The sequence below is a fragment of the Melanerpes formicivorus genome, unplaced genomic scaffold (assembly GCF_026170545.1).
Source record: "Melanerpes formicivorus ecotype bairdi unplaced genomic scaffold, bMelFor1.0.p_v2 SCAF_84, whole genome shotgun sequence".
Classification (NCBI taxonomy): Eukaryota; Metazoa; Chordata; class Aves; order Piciformes; family Picidae; genus Melanerpes; species Melanerpes formicivorus.
In genome coordinates, this window is record NW_027142436.1 from 2,771,267 (window position 1) to 2,792,425 (window position 21,159).

Sequence of the window (21,159 nt, forward strand, 5' to 3'; positions counted from 1 at the left end):
GAATAGAATAGAATAGAATAGAATTAACCAGGTTGGAAAAGACCTTCGAGATCATCAAGTCCAACCTATCACCCAACACCATCTAATCAACTAAACCATGGCACCAAGTGCCTCATCCAGTCTCTTTCTAAACACCTCCAGGGATGGTGACTCCACCACCTCCCTGGGCAGCACATTCCAATGGCAAATCTCTCTTTCTGGGAAGAATTTCTTCCTAACATCCAGCCTAAACCTCCCCTGGCACAGCTTGAGACTGTGTCCTCTTGTTCTGGTGATGGGTGCCTGCGAGAAGAGACCAACCCCCACCTGGCTACAACCTCCCTTCAGGGAGTTGTAGACAGCAAGGTCACCCCTGAGCCTCCACTTCTCCAGGCTAAGCAACCCCAGCTCCCTCAGCCTCTCCTCACAAGGCTTGTGCTCCAAACTCCTCACCAGCTTTGCTGCCCCTCTCTACATCTGTCTCATTAGAGGTAAGATCCCAATGTCTGCCTGTCCTGGAGCTCTGAGACTCCTGCTGTTTGGCAAAATTGTCTTTTGCTTCTTTCAGTGCCCCAAAGTGCACTGAAACAGGTTCAGAAAGTTACAATAATAGACAAGTTTGATTTCATGAAGTGTGAGATTGCCAGTGATAAATGCACTAACTGCAAGTGATTGAGCTCAAGGTAACAAATCCCAGGTCACATCCAACAAAGTCAGAGACACAAACCTTTACAAAGGCACTAATATATAACAGAAATGGCAATGCCAGCAAAACTTAAGCCATGTATTGAATGTACATTCAATTCTTACCAACAAGGTGTTGGGAGGTGAAGGAGCACAGCCCATCAAATGTCCTCCTCTCTGCTAAATCCTCAGTCTTTTCCACCCACAGAGAGGTATTCCCCCTGTGGATTTTTATGCCTTAACCCTGGCCTTTAAAACATGTAGCACAATGTGGGTGGAGAGTTGAGTAGCAGTCATACACATTTCGCCTGGCTTATCATCACAGATTCATCAGGCTGCAAGGGACCCTCAGAGGTCATCTTGTCCAACCCCTCAGTACTGAGCAGGGACACCTCCAACTAGATCAGGCTGCCCAGGGCCATATCAAGTCTGATCTTAAATGTCTCCAGGGATGGGACCTCAGCCACATCCTTGGGCACCCTGCTCAGATATTTTTACTACTCTTATTGTACTCTCCTTATGCCCAACTGAAATCTACTTCTGCTCCAGTTTAAAACCTTTGCCTCTGATCCTACCACTGGAAGCCCTTCTAAATAGCCCTTTCCCAGTCTTCCTGTATCTTCCTGTATCTTCAGATATTGAAATGTAATTATAATGACTCCCTGGAGCCTCCTCTTCTCCAGGCCAAACAGCTCCAATTCTTTCAGTCTGTATGTGTAGGAGAGGTGTTCCAGCCCTCTAATCATCTTTGTAGCCCTCCTCTGGACCTGCTCCAGCAGCTCTATGTCCCTCATATGTTGGGGGTCCCATAGCTGGACACAGTACTCCAAGTGAGGTCTCACCAGAGGAGAGTGGCAGAATCACCTCTCTTGATCTGTTGACCATGCTCTTTTGACGCAGCCCAGGATGCATTTTGCCTTCAGTGTGCATTTTCATACTTAGGGGTATAAAATTCAGCATTAATTTTGCAGTTACTCAGGCAAAGGTCTTTGCTCAGGCAAGACAGCTTTCAAAATCTATTTTGAAGCTGCATGTTGGTGATTGGGAACAGTCAGCATGGCTTCACCAAGGGCAAATCCTGCCTGACCAACCTGGTGGCCTTCTATGAACAGGTGACAACATTAATAGATGAGGGGAGAGCAACTGATGTCATTTGCCTGGAGCTGAGCAAAGCCTTCGACACTGTCCCGCACCACATCCTGGTCTCCAAACTGGTGACACCTGGGTGTGATGGGTGACCACTAGATGGATAAGGAACTGGCTTGATGGCTGCACCCAAAGAGTGGCTGTCAATGGTCCATGTCCCAGTGGAGGCCAGTGACAAGTGCAGTCCCTCAGGGATCAGTCCTGGGACCAGGCTTGTTCAACATCTTTGTGGGTGACATGGACAGTGGCACTGAGTGCACCCTCAGCAAGTTTGCTGATGACACCAAGCTGTGTGGTGCAGCAGACAGCTGGAGGGAAGGGAGGCCATCCAGAGGGACCTGGACAGGCTGGAGAGGTGGGCACAAGCCAACCTCAGGAGGTTCAACAAGACCAAGGGCAGGGTCCTGCAGCTGGGTCGAGGCAATCCCAGGCACAAATGCAGGCTGGGCAGGGACTGGCTGGAAAGCAGCCCTGAGGAGAGAGACTTGGGGGTGCTGGGGGAGGAGAAGCTCAACAGGAGCTCTCAGTGTGCACTTGCAGCCCACAAAGCCAATCAGATCCTGGGCTGCATCAGGAGTAGTGTGGCCAGCAGGGCAAGGGAGGTGATCCTCCCCCTCTACTCAGCTCTGGGGAGACCCCACCTGGAGTACTGCCTCCAGTTCTGGAGCCCCTATTCCAAGAGGGATGTGGAGGTGCTGGAAGGTGTCCAGAGAAGGGCCAGGAGGATGAGCAGAGGGCTGGAGCACCTCTCCTGTGAGGACAGACTGAAGGAGTTGGGGCTGTTCAGTCTGGAGAAGAGAAGGCTCCCAGGTGACCTAATTGTGGCCTCCCAGTATCTGAAGGGGGCTACAGGAAGGCTGGGGAGGGACTGCTCAGGATCTCAGGCAGTGATAGGACTAGGGGGAATGGAATGAAGCTGGAGGTGGGGAGATTCAGGCTGGAGGTGAGGAGGAAGTTCTTCCCCATGAGAGTGGTGAAGCCCTGGAATGGGTTGTCCAGGGAGGCGGTTGAGGCCCTGTCCCTGGAGGTGTTTAAGCCCAGGCTGGCTGAGGCTGTGGCCAGGCTGATGTAGTGTGGGGTGTCCCTGCCCATGGCAGGGGGGTTGGAACTAGATGATCCTTGTGGTCCCTTCCAACCCTGACTGATACTATGATACTATGATACTGTGTTTTTCTTGGTTTAGCCTTGCTTCAGCACTTTCAGCTGAATCAGGGTCATCTTACATTCTCAAGACTCCCTCTTTCAGCTGCTTGGCATTCCCAGAGATAACACAGACATCCCTTGTTTGCAAGCATCTTGACCTTTGTCCCAAAGCACAGGGCATTAAAATTAACCTGCATCTGTCATACAGCAAGCTAGGCAGTTATCCCATGACATCCTACTGCATTGCTTCATTTCTTCCAGGACACACATTGCAGCTTCTGGAAAAGCTACTTGTGCTTTCTATCACGATACCCCAAAGCACTCAGAATTAGCCATTTAATCTCTATCCAGGCCCAAATGGCTTGCTAGAGAAATCTTGGTTTAATAACTTATGTATAAGAATTCTCTCTTTTATGTGGCATGTGTGAGCATTTGAGCTATAACTTCATTTGTAGCTGCATCAGAATAAGCCGAGCAAATACGCTGTGGTACATCCCAGTGCAAGTTAATTTGGTCACAAATCTCACACATGTGGAAAGAAGCAACTGTCAAAACTGGAATGCTTGCAAGTCCTGCTAAAGACCTTCCACGTTCCTAAAGAAGGTGCCAGCACTCTTGCACCTCATCACAAGCAAAAGACAACACTAAGTTGTCACGCAAGCTCCTCTCCTCTTCACTCTTCTACTAACCCAGAGCCATGGAGTCTAGGCTGGAAATCTAGCAGTGTTTAAATGTTTTGGGGTGTGGGGAACCAACCTCCATTCAGCCTGTGAGTCCTGCTGCCATCCAAACTTCATAGTATCATAGTACCATAGTATCAGTCAGGGATGGAAGGGACCACAAGGATCATCCAGTTCCAACCCCCCTGCCATGGGCAGGGACACCCCACACTACATCAGGCTGGCCAGAGCCTCATCCAGCCTGGGCTTAAACACCTCCAGGGATGGGGCCTCAACCACCTCCCTGGACAACCCATTCCAGGGCTTCACCACTCTCATGGGGAAGAACTTCCTCCTCACCTCCAGCCTGAATCTCCCCACCTCCAGCTTCATTCCATTCCCCCTAGTCCTATCACTGCCTGAGATCCTGAGCAGTCCCTCCCCAGCCTTCCTGTAGGCCCCTTCAGATACTGGAAGGCCACAATGAGGTCACCTGGGAGCCTTCTCTTCTCCAGACTGAACAGCCCCAACTCCTTCAGTCTGTCCTCATAGGAGAGGTGCTCCAGCCCTCTGCTCATCCTTGTGGCCCTTCTCTGGACACCTTCTAGCACCTCCAGATCCCTCTTGGAATAGGGGCTCCAGAACTGGAGGCAGTACTCCAGGTGGGGTCTCACTAGAGCTGAGCAGAGGGGGAGAATCACCTCCCTTGCCCTGCTGGCCACACTTCTCCTGCTGCAGCCCAGGATCTGATTGGCTTTGTGGGCTGCAAGTGCACAACTTGTAATATTTCTCCTTCATCTAGCACCCCTGCCATAAGAGGGAGTTTGCCACTTTACTATCCCACATGCTCCCAGTGTCTGTACTCTGGATTTCTCTCTGAGATTCCTACAACAGAGAGAAAAATCAAGCTAACCTGTTTTAATTTCACAACATCATTACATCAGGAAGTGCTCTGAGAAATCCTCTGTCAGCTTCCTTTCAGCTGCAAATCACTTGAGTGACACACAGCCACCTGCAGCCACAGACTGCAGTTCCAGTTTCTTAAGATATTGGCAGAAGTGATGCAGCAGCTGATTCTCTGGCTGCTTCCATGTAGATGAAAACTCCAGTGGCTGGCAGCAGAAGGATTTAATGAAAGGTCTCCTTTCCCTTTAGGGAAAAAATTAACAGTTTCCCAAACCTGAGCTCCAGCCAGAGGTACCTACACAGCTAATAACTTCAGGAGGGGTTTTAGTCACTTCAGAAAACTGTTTCAGGAGTCACCTGAAAGTCAGCTGACTGTTAGAGAAAAGAGGACACTTCACTGGTGTTTGTCAAGAGAGCGAGTGACAGGAACAGCACAGACACAGCCAGCCACGGCATGCCAGGGACACAGCACTGGCAGCATCTCCCTCAGCCAAAATGTCCTCAGATATCACAGGCAGTAACATTTCACGACTGCAGTCCTGTTCTAGGGAGGGCATAAAGGAGACAGACAGACAGAAAGGTCCTGCTCTCCCAGCTCAGCTCCAAGCACATTGCAAGACCTGTAGGAAAAGCAGCACAAGGAATGGAGGGACAAGGGTTTTTATTTTGCCTAAATCCAGCTCTAGAGTTAGCTGAGGTCAAGAACAATTGGGATTGGTGCTTTACAATGCGTGCACCTTCATGTTTGCTTATATCTGTTGCAGTCATTAGCAAGTGGATTCAGACCCCAGTACATGTGAGGGACATGTGTAAGGTCAGCACTGCTCACTGGAGTTGAAGGGTCTGGGACAGGTAGTCCTGGAGGGACCACTGGAGGAGACCAAAAGCCCTGGAATGGGTTGTCCAGGGAGGTGGTTGAGGCCCCAGCCCTGGAGGTGTTTAAGCCCAGGCTGGATGAGACTTTGGCCAGGCTGATGTAGTATGGGGTGTCCCTGCCCATGGCAGGGGGGTTGGAACTAGATGATCCTTGTGGTCCCTTCCAACCCTGACTGATACTATGATACTATATGTGAACATGGTGAAAGAGTGAACCAGTTCTAAAGTTCACTCAAGCTAAGTGAAACCTGGCTAGACAGCACCTTGTACTATGTAGTAAGGCTCAGTCCCATGACCAAGTGAAGGCACCCTGGTATGCACCCTGGATACAGGGACACTTCAGAGGGATAACCAAGTTTAAAAATACACCTATGAGATGCTTTAGGCAAAAAAAGATAATCCCCCAAATGCCTCTTTCGTGTATTTGGAAGCTGCAGAGATCTAGAGATGAGTATACTGTATCTGCACTTCAACCAGCTGATCTGTTGACTGAAATGGAAAGTGTAGTTCTGGCATTTATATTCCAAAGGCTACGCAGCACCTCACAAACGCGCCTCACGGCAAGTGCAGCTCAATTCTACACAGTTCCACTTGCAAAGATAGAGCAGGAGAAGTGTTAGAAGCGACAGGCTGGGGAGCTATTTCTATAAAAGATTCACAGACATTTCTAACAGATCACATTCCAAATCTCAGAAGTTGCCTTTTAATGTATATCATGGCAAGCTGCCCATGGATCCTATCCTCTGTGCATTTCTAAAGGCACGGATTATTGAAGCTATTTACCATTTGCATCCTCAGGGCAATCAGCCTTCTTTCAACAAAATAAATAACATTACAGTTAGTTAACCTAGGATCCTCAGTTTAGGAAAGATGTTGAGTTGCTGGAAGGTGTCCAGAGAAGGGCAACAAAGCTGGGGAGGGGTTTGGTGCACGGCCCTGTGAGGAGAGGCTGAGGGAGCTGGGGTTGCTTAGCCTGGAGAAGAGGAGGCTCAGGGGAGACCTTCTTGCTGTCTACAACTCCCTGAAGGGAGGTTGTAGCCAGGTGGGGGTTGGTCTCTTCTCCCAGGCAACCAGCACCAGAACAAGAGGACACAGTCTCAAGCTGTGCCAGGGGAGGTTCAGACTGGATGTTAGGAAGACATTCTACAGAAATTGAGTGATTGGCCATTGGAATGTGTTGCAGGGAGGTAGTGGAGTCACCATAACTGGAGGTGTTCAGGAGGAGGCTGGATGGGGTGCTTGGTGCCACGGTTTAGTTGATTAGATGGTGTTGGATGATAGGTTGGATGCGATGATCTTGAAGGTCTCTTCCCACCTGGTCTGGTCTATTCTATTCTATTCTATTCCATTCCATTCCATTCCATTCCATTCCATTCCATTCCACTCTACTCTACTCTACTCTACTCTATTCTACCATCAAACTCTCACTTCTGTTATCAATCAACACCAGTTTTCTGCTGACTGTAATCTGATTAACATCCAATTATTTGACTAATTGATAGAGATTGCAGTCATAAAATGTACCTTTTTATTAGGAACTTTTCCTGGAGAAAATTAGCAGCACAGGAATTGCAGTACTGTGGTTAAACTATTTTGTAGCCTGGGCTGGGGAAATGTTGTGCTGCTGGAACACGGAGAGAAAGCGTGTCACTTCTAGAGTAGGCATCTCATGCTAAAATTGTGACTTTGGGCTGGGAGCAGATCCAAAATGATGTGACTCTGCTAGTGTTACTGTGAGCTTTAAAAGACTCAGTCTTTCCATACCTCAAGGTTTGCCATTTCTATTGATGTTAAGGTAAAAAAGAAAAGAAAAAGAAAACCAGAAGGTGTTATACATTCTTAGAGACTCTTACAACTTTGCCCACAGAGCTAAGTGATTTGTCAATATCATTTTTTTTTCTTTATTTTTGTGGTGGTTTAAGGCCCTTTCTGAAAACAAAGAGGGGAGGGCTTGAGAGTGCTTTGCCTTCCCTGCAGGGTGTTTTCCCCCTGGCAAACTGTCTGTTCCACTCCCCCTCCCTGCCCAGCTAGGGTATAAAAGGGAAGACATTTTGGCTCCTGCCTCTCCTGGATGAGAGCTACTGCAGCTGCCCTCCTGCTCCTCTGCCACATGGTCAGGCCTGATCTTCCTCCCTGCTGCCCCCGTGCCTCTTCAGAGAGAGACTGGTTTTGTATTCTTCCTATTTGTCCCCCTCCCATCCATCTTTGTTCCTTGCCCTTGTGAACCTTACCTGTTCTTGATATATATACATTTTGTTTTGGTTTGGTTTTGTTAAAAGAAAAACTCTTTACTTCTCTACTTCCAAGCTGACTCCAAATTATTTCTTGGTGGATTTGCTCCTTCTTTTTTTTTCCCTCTCTGTTGGGAGTGAGGAGGGGGGAGCAGGGGAGAGATTCTCAGCCTTGTCCCCATCTGAGCTCTTAACTCCCAGTTAAGGCTTAAACCATCACAATTTTATTTCCAAAGAGAATAGAATAGAATAGAATAGAATAGAATAGAATAGAATAGAATAGAATAGAATAGAATAGAATAGAATAGAATAGAATAGAATAGAATTAACCAGGTTGGAAAAGACCTTTGAGATCATCGAGCTGGATCTCAAACCTAGTTTTTAACAGGACCTCTCTCTTAATCATCTTCTTGTCCAGCAAAAACTCAACGCCATGCCCTCACTCAGTGTCCTAGGAGGAAGTCCTCAATTTTAATCATGTTACTCAAAGTACTCAATTACATAAATATTCTACTGGGGCTTTGATTTATTTCACCAAAGTGTGGGTGGCTGTGGTGGGTTCAGCCAGAGTGTTCCAGCACTGTCCCTTTCTCAAAGGCACAGCCTCAAACGGTCACAATGGCACAGCCTTCTTTGCCCAGCATTTAAAAGCTGAATTACTTAATATCAATACCATGCAGATAGAAAGTATTATCACACTGCTTTCATTTCAGTATGCCAACTCTAGGTAATAAATATATAAACAAGTAAATAAATACACAAACAACAGTAATGACCCAAATATTCTAGGCTTAAGCTCTGATTTTACAAACCATTCAAAGTCTTCTAAACTGCATCACAAAATCATATCAAGTGAGTTATAGTTTTAATACATATATAGGTATATAGTTTTAATACATTTCTACAGAGGTGGTCCTCTGAAGATCACCCAGATCACTTAAAAGGAATATTAGGTTATGATGATTTGCACTTGACAAAATAACTTGCAAAAATATGCTGGAAGAAATGAAAAGAGACCCCCCAAAATATCAAGGATAAGAAAATGAAAGCATTATAGAAATATTCATCTGAAAATGTGACTGATACTACAAGAAACAACACTTGACAGAATCAGTTATGTTCATGTTACTTTTCATTGTGATTGCTGTTGTTGACTTCTTATGGCAAGAGCATGACAGTTCACAAATGTGCTGGAATCACACACACAGTCCAAATCCATGTAAAACTTGCAATGGAATAAATACTTCTAGCCTCATGACTCTACATACTAGCAGTGCCTCTCAAGCAAGCTCTGACAAACCTTGTTATAGGAGAGGCTACGAAGAAAGCTGGGAGCAGATGTTGGTCAGTTAGAGGGCAGAAGGGCTCTGCAGAGGGACCTCGACTGACTGGACAGATGGGCAGAGTCCAATGGGATGGCATTCAACAAATCCAAGTGCTGGGTGCTGCACTTGGGCCACAGCAACCCCATGCAGAGCTACAGGCTGGGGTCAGAGTGGCAGAAGAGCTGCCAAACAGAGAGGGACCTGGGGGTACTGGTTGACACCTTGAGTACTCTGTCCAGTTCTGGGCCCCTCAGTTTAAGAAGGACATCGAGACCCTTGAACATGTCCAGAGAAGGGCAATGAGGCTGGGGAGAGGCCTTGAGCACAGCCCTGTGAGGAGAGGCTGAGGGAGTTGGGGTTGTTTAGCCTGGAGAAGAGGAGGCTCAGGGGAGACCTCATTGCCCTCTACAACTACCTGAAAGGTGGTTGTAGCCAGGAAGGGGTTGGTCTCTTCTCCCAGGCAACCAGCACCAGAACAAGAGGACACAGTCTCAAGCTGCACCAGGGGAGGTTTAAGCTGGAGGTGAGGAGAAAGTTCTTGACAGAGAGAGTTGTTAGCCATTGGAATGTGCTGCCCATGGAGGTGGTAGAGTCACTGTCCCTGGAGGTGTTCAAGAGGGGATTGGATGTGGCATTTGGTGCCATGGTTTAGTCATGAGGTCTGTGGTGACAGGTTGGACTTGATGACCTTTGAGGTCTCTTCCAACCTTAGTGATACTGTGATACTGTGATTCAAGCACACTGAGTTTTGCATACACAGTTACAATTGGTACGGCAGATGTTAAAATCAAAGCACTTACCCTTTTCCTCAGGTTGTAGGTCAAAATGAGGTTTCTGGAGAAAGAGTGTGAAAAGGCTGTATAGAACTCCAGCACTTTCTGCAAGGCATCTCTCTTAATCACGTGAAGATCACAGTAAGTCAAAGCCCTAACGTTTGCACAGGACTGGGCGAGGGTGGACTCCTTCCAGAACACATCCCCAAAAACGTCTCCTTTGCCTAGGGAAAAGCAGCAGCATTGCTTTCAATAGTGGCTCTATTTCCACCAAAAAGATAAAACAACATAGATCTCATTTATGCACTGAAGTTTCTCCTGCTTTATGTGGCCAGAAAAAAAATCTTTCTGCCTGGAAAGAAAAGCAGCAAATCTTTGCAATAGTTCAGTGATAACTTTTTCCACGACCATTTTGTTAACTACAACAGGCCAGCAAAGTTTCATAAGAGTAAACCACAGGTAAAAAGTATTTCAAGTGACAAGCCCCCTCTAAATATGAGTAAAGGTTTGCCTAGAAAACAAGCAAACAAAAAGCCCCATCAAGTTCATGTTCTCCTGTGATGCCCTTCAAGAAGATGAAGAGGAAATGCTTTCCCCCATTCTTCTTTTAACCAGCAAGCAAAGGATTTCTTTCTTCCATCTATGTTGTTGAGTTTTCTTAACCTGGCCAACAATTGCTCACTATTGTGTCAATAAAACTGCAGAGCTACAGGCCGGGGTCAGAGAGGCTGGAGAGCAGCCAGGCAGAGAGGGACCTGGGGGTACTAGTTGATAGTAGGCTGAACATGAGGCAGCAGTATGCCCAGGTGGCCAAGAAGGCCAACGGCATCCTGGCCTGCATCAGGAATAGTGTGGCCAGCAGGAGCAGGGAGGTCATTCTGCCCCTGTACACTGCACTGGTTAGGCCATACCTTGAGTCCTGTGTCCAGTTCTGGGCCCCTCAGTTTAGGAAAGATATTGAGTTGCTGGAAGGTGTCCAGAGAAGGGCAACGAAGCTGGGGAGGGGTCTGGAGCACAGCCCTGTGAGGAGAGGCTGAGGGAGCTGGGGTTGCTTAGCCTGGAGGAGAGGAGGCTCAGAGGAGACCTTCTTGCTGTCTACAACTCCCTGAAGGGAGGTTGTAGCCAGGTGGGGGTTGGTCTCTTCTCCCAGGCACCCAGAACCAGAACAAGAGGACACAGTCTCAAGCTGTGCCAGGGGAGGTTCAGGCTGGATGTTAGGAAGAAGTTCTTCCCAGCAAGAGAGATTGGCCATTGGAATGTGCTGGCCAGGGAGGTGGTGGAGTCACTGTCCCTGGAGATTTTTAAGAAGAGACTTGATGGGGAGCTTGGAGACTTGATTAGATAGTGTTGGGTGATAGGTTGGAGTCAATGATCTCGAAGGTCTTTTCCAACTTGGTTAATTCTATTCTATTCTATTCTATTCTATTCTATTCTATTCTATTCTATTCTATTCTATTCTATTCTATTCTATTCTATTCTATTCTATTCCATTCCATTCCATTCTATTCCATTCCATTCCATTCTATTCCATTCCATTCCATTCCATCTAGTATAACACATCAGTACAGTTACAGGCTGTAATGAAACACTACCAGTGCTAAAGTAGGCTTGCCCTAGTTTGCTAGATCTTTGCCAGGCAAGTCTTCACAACAATATGAAAGAGTAAATCTCATAAGTCTGGTGGCTTTAATGTTCTTCAGCTGGTGAGAGTCTCAGCAAAATCTTTGAGAATCTGCACATGTGTGCCCCACATAATACAGCAGAGGTTTAAGGAGACAACATGCTCCAAAATAAGACAAGTACACATTAGCTTTCAACAAGATAATCCTGACAATGCAGGAATTCACTGTTACACGCTGGAAGAAAGAAAATACGGCAACTCCCTTACAAGCTTCCCACGCATCTGCCTATGAGCTTGGAGCAGCTGGTGAAATCCCTGCCGAGGAGTATTGCACTGAGGCTGTTTGCATCAGTCTGAACACTACATTACAGGCTGAGTATACCTAAATCTGCCTGAGGAGCAGCCCCCGGTCAGATTTCACTGGTTATAGCCCAGCTCAGTCAGGTTGCAAAAGGGAGTATTTAGGAGAATGTTACAAGCTCCTTTCCTTTGCCCCTCTGTTTCTGACATACTATGCTAAAAAGATAAGAATATGCCATTGTTACCTTGATCACGAAAAACTACACTGCTCTTGTTTTGAAGGCAATATTCCTCTTAAAACTCTGCTGTGTTACATCACTACTGCTTGTCACTTTTAAGACAAATACATTCACAATGTCTATCAAGTTGTGGTAGGGATGATCCAGATGGTCCCTTGTCTTGTAAGTAATATTTTGCCTGTAACAATTCTTAAAGTCAGAGCACCCAAATATATACTTGTGACAGTTTAGGCTGTGCCTTTAAGAAAGGAGAGCTGCAGAATTCTCTAGCTGAATGTCTGGGTGTAAAAAGGAAAACAAAGATTAATTCCAAATGACTTTCACTGGTCAGATGTGAGATGTATCATAACAAATCTCTCTCACATTCTTTTCTCTCACTCCAGCTTCAGTCTGTCTGACTTTTCGTTTCTTGGCCAGAGTGCATGCTGCTGACCCTGGACTGAAACTGATAAGAGAAGGACAAGAAGGACATTGAGACACTTGAATGTGTGCAGAGAAAGGCAATGAGGCTGGGGAGAGGTCTTGAGCACAGCCCTAAGAGTAGCAGCTGAGGGAGCTGGGATTGTTCAGCCTGGAGAAGAGGAGGCTCAGGGGTGACCTCATTGCTCTCTGCAACTCCCTGAAGGGAGGTTGTAGACAGGTGGGGGTTGGTCTCTTCTCCCAGACAACCAGCACCAGAACAAGAGGACACAGTCTCAAGCTGTGCCAGGGGAAGTTTAGGCTGGAGATGAGGAGAAAGTTCTTCACAGAGAGAGTAATTTGCCATTGGAATGTGCTGGCCAGGGAGGTGGTGGAGTCACCATCCCTGGAGGTGTTCAAAAAGGAATTGGATGTGGCACTTGAAGCCATGTTGGTTTAGTTAGTCATGAGGTGTTGGGTGACAGGTTGGACTTGATGATCTCTGAGGTCTTTTCCAACCTTATTGATTCTATGATTCTATGATCCAGGAACTACAAAGGCTGCATATCAGTAAGCCTGGTATTCAACAGCTGAGTGCAGTAAGCAACTTTTCATTTTAATGGCAAGGACTTTTCTCACTTCCAATTACTCAAACATATGCTTTCTCAGTAGATACATTAAAAATAGCCTCAGAAAAAAAAAAAAGCTTCCATGAACTTAAAATAGATCATCATCCACAAGGCTTTCAGACTGACAAACACACAATACAGTCAAAATTGAAGTGAAACAATTTTTGTGCACCATAAAAACTGATGTGCTTCACTGGGTAAAAATGGATTGTTTGCCTTTGGAACAAAGATGCTTTTACTTACAATCTCGCAGGCAATTAGATAAACAACCACTTTAATTAACGCTCCCTAAACTATCAAGCACTGAAATGTGCCATCACTGATGAGCAACAGTTAGAGCTGGCAGGCCAAGCATAAGAGAGAGAGAGAGGAAATCTAATGCATTTCTAAACATATTTCTTAACACTTCCAGACAAGTTTCCCTACCTTAAAATGCCAACAATTACTTTAATGCCCAAGACTAACATGAAGAAAAAATTGTAAAACCCAGTTTCAAACAGCATAGTGCTGCTGCAGATGAAATGACATAAAGGATGTTTGTTACATCTTGCTCTCTTAAAAATTTACTCCTGCTTTTCACATAACACAGAAAGGCACTGCTTAATACCTTCATTGGTGATCTGGGTGAGGGGATTGAGCCCATCATCAGTAAATTTGCAGATGACACCAAGTTGGGAGCAGGTGTTGATCAGTTAGAGGGCAGAAGGGCTCTGCAGAGGGACCTTGACCAGCTGGACAGATGGACAAAGTCCAATAGGATGGCATTGAACAAGTCCAAGTGCCAGGTGCTGCACTTTGGCCACAACAACCCCATGCAGTGCTACAGGCTGGGGTCAGAGTGGCTGAGAGCTGCCAAACAGAGAGGGACCTGGGGGTGCTGGTTGACAGCAGCAGAACATGAGCCAGCAGTGTGGCCAGGTGGCCAAGAAGGCCAATGGCATCCTGGCCTGTATTAGGAATAGTGTGGCCAGCAGGAGCAGGGAAGTCATTGTGCCCTGTACTCAGCACTGGTTAGGGCCACACCTTGAGTACTGTGTCCAGTTCTGGGCCCCTCAGTTTAAGAAGGACATTGAAACTCTTGAATGTGTCCAGAGAAAGCCAGCAAGGCTGGGGAGGGGCACAGTCCTGTGAGGAGAGGCTGAGGGTTGCTTAGCCTGGAGAAGAAGAGGCTCAGGGGAGACCTTCTTGCTCTCTACAACTACCTGAAGGGAGGTTGCAGCCAGGAGGGGGTTGGTGTCTTGTCCCAGGCAACCAGCACCAGAACAAGAGGACACAGTCTCAAGCTGCACCAGGGGAGGTTTAAGCTGGAGGTGAGGAGAAAGTTCTTCACAGAGAGAGTTGTTAGACATTGGAATGTGCTGCCCAGGGAGGTGGGGGAGTCACTGTCCCTGGAGGTGTTCAAGAGGGGATTGGATGTGGCACTTGGTGCCATGGTCTAGTAGTTACGAGGTCTTGGATGACAGGTTGGACTTGATGATCTTTGAGGTCTTTTCCAACCTTGTTGATTCTATGACACAACTGTCCCCTTCACTTGTGGCAGCAACCCCAGTTTCCCTTTGCTATTTGTAACTCATGAAAACCTCTCCCTCCTACAGTTTCCTGCCACTGCAGGGAGCCACTTTCCACTGGTGGCAAGAGCGGTGCGTGCAGCAGCTACAATGCTGGGTACCAGAGAACCGCAACACATGAATCACACAGTGAGTCAGAGCACAGAAGTCTCAAGTTTTAAGCAATTCACCAGGCTAAAGCAAGAAGCTGTACTGTTTTCTACCATTAACAACTTCCTTAAAGTAAATTAGCTAACAGCCAGTGATATGGTCAAAAATCAGTCCTACCTTACAGGATCACAGAATCACCAAGGTTGGGAGAGACCTCAAAGATCATCAAGCCCAACCTGTCACCACAGACCTCATGACTAATACGGTTCAATTTCATAGTTTCATAGTTTCATAGTTTCATTCAGGGTTGGAAGGGACCACAAGGATCATCTAGTTCCAAATCCCCTGCCATGGGCAAGGACAGCCCACTCTACATCAGCCTGGCCAGAGCCTCAGCCAGCCTGCTCTTAAACACCCCCAGGGACAGGGCCTCAACCACCTCCCTGGACAACCCATTCCAGGGTCTCACCACTCTCATGGTGAAGAACCTCCTCCTCACCTCCAGCCTGAATCTCCCCACCTCCAGCTTCATTCCATTCCCCCTACTCCTATCACTACCTGACATCCTGAGCAGTCCCTCCCCAGCCTTCCTGTAGGCCCCCTTCAGATACTGGAAGGCCACAATGAGGTCACCTGGGAGCCTTCTCCTCTGCAGACTGAACAGCCCCAACTCCTTCAGTCTGTCCTCACAGGAGAGGTGCTCCAGCCCTCTGATCATCCTCCTGGCCCTGCTCTGGACACCTTCCAGCACCTCCAGATCCCTCTTGTAATAGGGGCTCCAGAACTGGAGGCAGTACTCCAGGTGGGGTCTCACCAGGGCTGAGTAGAGGGGGAGGATCACCTCCCTCGACCTGCTGGCCACACTTCTCCTGATGCAGCCCAGGCTCTGATTGGCTTTGCAGGCTGCAAGTGCACATTGAGAGCTCCTGTTGAACTTTTTGTCCACTAGCACCCCCAAGTCTCTCTCCAAAGCAAAGCACACATGCCATCATCACACTGCTTTGTTTCAGCCAGGAGCATTGCCTAAATGATGCCTACCAAAAGTATAAATCTGTATCATCAGATCCTGAACAAAAAAAAAAGGGGTTGAACATTCATAGAAATGGGGGTGGGGGGTGGGTGGGAAGGGGCAGGAGAAAGTCTTTACAATAACCAGGAATTAAAATTCCACCCAAGAGTATCTGCACTGGATTAGAACAGTTGTCTTCTTACACAAAGCAAGGAATTGCACACCATCTCCCTTTGTTTATGTGTCCTCCATAAAGGCAGAATAATAAAATGAAAGAGGGCAGATGAAGTGGTGTTTTATCAAAAACATCTGCAACTGGAGAGCAAGGAGAGGCCTCTACGTGTGTCAGAAGGTGGCTGGCAAAATCTAACTGCTGCATTAGAAAACCTGAGTCAAAGGCCTCTATTTATTTCAATGTAACTCCAGGTTTTATATAGAATAGAATAGAATAGAATAGAATAGAATAGAATAGAATAGAATAGAATAGAATAGAATAGAATGGAATGGAATGGAATGGAATGGAATGGAATGGAATGGAATAGAATAGAATAGAATAGAATAGAATAGAATAGAATAGAATAGAATAGAATAGAATAGAATAGAATAAGAGTAGAGTAGAGTGGAGTGGAATGGAATGGAATGGAATGGAATGGAATGGAATGGAATGGAATGGAATGGAATGGAATGGAATGGAATGGAACGGAATAAAATGGAATAGAATAGAATAGAACAGAACAGAATAGAATAGAATAGAATAGAATAGAATAGAATAGAATAGAATAGAATAGAATAGAATAGAATAGAATAGAATAGACCAGGTTGGAAGAGATCTTCAAGATCATCATGTCCAGCCTATCAACCAATCCAACCCACCTAATCAACTAAACCATGGCACCATAATATGTTTCATGCTACCTCTGAGGAAGTCAGCACTTTGCATTTCTCACTCACAGCTTGCTGAATCCCAGATATTTGCCAGGGACACTACTTGTCAATCACACTTAGAGTAGATGATCTAAGCTTTTAACATCAATCATTTGTATTCCCTGCTGGATTTGTGGGCTGAGGACATTTTCCACCAACAGCTCAGTATGCACTGGGAAGCCAAATAGTTTTGTACCTTTTATGTTTGTTTCTTTTAATTAAACAACTCCTCAAACTGATACATTTAAATAGTTAAGAACTATTTGATAAAACCAGTACCTTCTTTCTTCTTCTTCCCCAGTCTGTTCTCCATAACAAATTTGCTGTTCAGCTTAAAAGTGAAAAGCGGATTTCTCTGTTACCACCACAGATTCAGCCTGAGTTAGGCACATCCACTCTGTCACCCCAAAGCAGCACCAGCACTGAAGACCTAATTGTTGCAACTAAGCCAAATATTTTACTGAAGCTGCTCAAGAAAAAAACATACTCATACCTTACAGGTGAATTGCCTAGGATAGGATAGGATAGGATAGGATAGGATAGGATAGGATAGGATAGGATAGGATAGAATGGAATGGAATGGAATGGAATGGAATGGAATAGAATAGAATAGAATAGAATAGAATAGAATAGAATAGAATAGAATAGAATAGAATAGAATAGAATAGAATAGAATAGAATAGAATAGAATAGAATTAACCAAGTTGGAAAAGACCTTCAAGATCATCAAGCCCAACCTATCACCCAACAACATCTAATCAACTAAACCATGGCACCAAGTGCCTCATCCAGGCTCTTCCTAAACACCTCCAGTGATGGTGACTCCACCACCTCCCTGGGCAGCACATTCCAATGGCAAATCTCTCTTTCTGGGAAGAACTTCTTCCTCACCTGCAGCCTAAACTTCTCCTGCCACAGCTTGAGACTGTGTCCTCTTGTTCTGGTGTTCTGGTGCTGGGTGCCTGGGAGAAGAGATCAACCCCCACCTGCCTACAACTTCCCTTCAGGGAGTTGCAGAGAGCAAGAAGGTCTCTCCTGAGCCTCCTCTTCTCCAGGCTAAGCAACCCCAGCTCCCTCAGCCTCTCCTCACAGGGCTGTGCTCAAGACCCCTCCCCAGGTTTGTTGCCCTTCTCTGGACACCTTCAAGTGTCTCAATGTCCTTCTTAAATTGAGGAGCCCAGAACTGGTCACAGGACTCAAGGTGTGGCCTAATCAGTGCTGAGTACAGGGGCAGAATGACCTCCCTGCTCCTGCTGGCCACAATATTCCTGATCCAGGCCAGGATGCCATTGGCCTTCTTGGCCACCTGGGCACACTGCTGGCTCATGTTCAGTTTACTATCGACCATGATGAGCCTGCCAGAACAATCCTTGAGTTTTTTCACTCCTACAACGTATTGAAGAGCTCTCAAAGAGAAGGTATTCCACCCTACTGAGGGGAAAATGACTCTGTGTTAAGCATTTTGGCTGATAACCTACTTTGTTCAATTTTGAGCCCTGGGGGTCTGCGAGTCATGGCACAGTTTTGGTGTGATGGCAGCTGGATGAGAAAATGAGGTACTGATGGTCTTCCAAGTCAATGCAGGCTTTGATGGTATTCAGACTAATCCCTGGATATCCAGTACACCAGACAATGCATGCATGTTGGAGTAATTCACAAATCAACATAAAGTTGATGCAGCAGCCACCACCAGCACCTAGATCAGAACCCTTCCAGATCTGCCTTCATCTGCATGTTTGAACTATGGAAGAACTCTGCCTCAGCAGACCCAAAGGTAAGCTTGAAGGACCAAATAGTGCCTGATGGTAGCTCAGCAGCAATGCAGCACTAAGTGTATCTTGGAACTCAGGTGGTAGAAATTAGTTATATCTGTGATGCTGACCCACAGCAGGTGCCACAGCTGCACTATGAATTTCCCAGCACAGCTCCCTGATATACCCACAAAGGCTTCAACCCTTCAGATTTGTTTTCCAATCCCAGGCAGTGGGAGACATCAACTGCTGTGAAGGCAAACACAGATTCTCTGTGTGACTGTTTCCACTCCAGTGACTGCTCAGTTAAAATACTGCTAAAATGGAAAACCAAATAAAAGCTTGGCCTCATCTTTCTTTGTCTCTTTTTTCCCTCCTCTCCTGAAAAGATCTGAGCAGAACAACAGGATAGATTAGGGTAGGGTAGGGTAGGATAGGATGGGATAGGATAGGATAGGATAGGATAGGATAGGATAGGATAGGATAGGATAGGATAGGATAGGATAGGATAGATTAGGGTAGAATAGAATAGAATAGAATAGAATAGAATAGAATAGAATAGAATAGAATAGAATAGAATAGAATAGAATAGAATAGAATAGAATAGAATAGAATAGAATAGAATAGAATAGAATAGGAGTTAACCAGGTTGGAAAAAAACTCACAGATCATCAAGTCCAACCTATCACCCAACACCTCATGACAAACTAAACCATGGCTTCAAGTTCCAAGTCCAATCCCCTCTTGAACACCTCCAGGGATGGGGACTCCACCACCTCCCTGGGCAGCACATTCCAACGGCTACTTATTCTTTCTGGGATGAACTTTCTCCTCACCTCCAGCCTAAACCTGCCCTGGTGCAGCTTGAGACTGTGTCCTCTTGTTCTGGTGCTGGTTACCTAAGAGAAGAGACCAAGCCCCACCTGGCTACAACCTCCTTTCAGGTAGTTGGAGAGAGAAACAAGGTCTCCCCTGAGCCTCCTCTTCTCCAGGCTAAACAACCCCAGCTCCCTCAGCCTCTCCTCACAGGGCTGTGCTCAAGGCCTCTCCTCAGCCTCGTTGCCCTTCTCTGGACACATTCAGGAGTCTCAATAACTGCACTATTTCTCATTAACCAGAGATTTTAATCACTTAGTTTCACTGGTAAGGTCAGTGCCACAGAAACCACAAAAGTGTTACAGTGACAATAAACTGAAGTTGAACCTCCAGTGATTTGCCTGGTGCACAAAGAGAAACACAGTGTAATCTCTTTTTATGTTTTAAAACACAGCTTGGCAACGTTTTGCAGACTGCATCAGTTTTCTCTGTGGAAGCAGCACTGTAGTGTACAGACCAAATAAAAGCATTTATTTTGGAGCACCGGATGAGTACCAGCAACATGAATTAGTTACAGCTAAGATTTCCATTATTATGATAATTAATGTGTTTCTTTGTCTCTCTGAATAGAGCATGGATTATATTTCACTACTGTATCAGGAACAGTGTGGCCAGCAGGAGCAGGGAGGTCATTTTGCCCTGTACTCAGCACTGGTTAGGCCACACCTCGAGTCCTGTGCCCAGTTCTGGGACACTCAGTTTAAGAAAGATGTTGAGTTGCTGGAAGGTGTCCAGAGAAGGGAAACAAAGCTGGGGAGGGGTTTGGAGTACAGCCCTATGAGGAGAGGCTGAGGCTAGTTCTCACCTCCAGGGATGGTGACTCCACCTCCCTGGGTAGCACATTCCAATGGCTAATTCTTTCTGTGAAGAACTTTCTCCTCACCTCCAGCCTAAACTTCCCCTGGTGCAGCCTGAGACTGTGTCCTCTTGTTCTGATGCTGCTTGCCTGGGGGAAGAGACCAACCCCCACCTGGCTACAACCTCCCTTCAGGAAGTTGTGGAGAGCAATGAGGTCTCCCCTGAGCCTCCTCTTTTCCAGGCTAAACAACCCCAGCTCCCTCATAGGGCTTGTGCTGTCAACCAGCACCCCCAGGTCCCTCTCTACCTGGCTGCTCTCAGCCACTCTGACCCCAGCCTGTAGCACTGCATGGGGTTGTTGTGGCCAATGTTAGAACCTGGCATGTAGATGTGTTCAATCTCCTGCCCTTGGACTCTGCCCATCTGTCCAGCCTGTCCAGGTCCCTCTGCAGAGCTCTCCCACCCTCTAAAAGGTCAACTCCTGCCCCCAGCTTGGTGTCATATGCAAACTTACTGATGATGGACTCAATGCCCTCATCCAGATCATCAATAAAGATATTGAACAGGATGTGGCCCAGCACTGATCCCTGGGGCACACCACTGGTGCCTGGCTGCCAGCTGGCTGTGGCACCATTCACCACCACTCTCTGGGCTCAGCCTCCAGCCAGTTCCTAACCCAGCTCAGAGAGCTGCTGTCCAAGCCAGGGGCTGACAGCTTGGCCAGGAGTTTGCTGTGGGGGACGGTGTCAAAGGCCTTGCTGAAGTCCAGGCAGACTCCATCCACAGCCTGCCCCACACCCACCAGGCAGTCACCTGGACATAGAAGGAGATCAGGTTGGTGAGGCAGGACCTGCCCTTCCTGAATCCATGCTGGCTGGGCCTGATCCCTTGGCCATGCTGTAAGTGCTGTGTGATTGCACTCAAGATGACCTGCCCCATAATTTCGCCTGGCACTGAGGTCAGGCTGACAGGCCTGGAGGTTGCAGGTTCCAAGTTCTTTATTATATTATAATTTCTACCTCTTTATACCTCACTGGCACAAATATTGCTGTGATGCTAAATACCATATAAAAACCTCTAATGCCATCCCTAATCCTGCAACCACTGCTTAAGCCTAAGAGCACAGCAGCTTGGCATTTTTAATGCATGGAGTTATACCAACATATAAAATCCACGTGAAGAATGAAGTAGAGAAGTAAGGGACTTTTTCCAAGTCTTGGCATTAAATAACAA

At 46.7% G+C, this 21,159-nt stretch overlaps 1 protein-coding gene across 1 annotated transcript in view; it reads right to left on the bottom strand.

Moving 5' to 3' along the window:
* KCNH1 (potassium voltage-gated channel subfamily H member 1) overlaps positions 1-21,159 on the bottom strand; it is a gene marked incomplete at its 5' end in the record, with an annotated part of 229,949 nt that overhangs the window by 114,718 nt on the left and 94,072 nt on the right. The window contains 1 exon segment of the mRNA XM_068165140.1: positions 9,750-9,946. Within this exon segment, the coding sequence (XP_068021241.1) occupies positions 9,750-9,946 (197 nt within the window).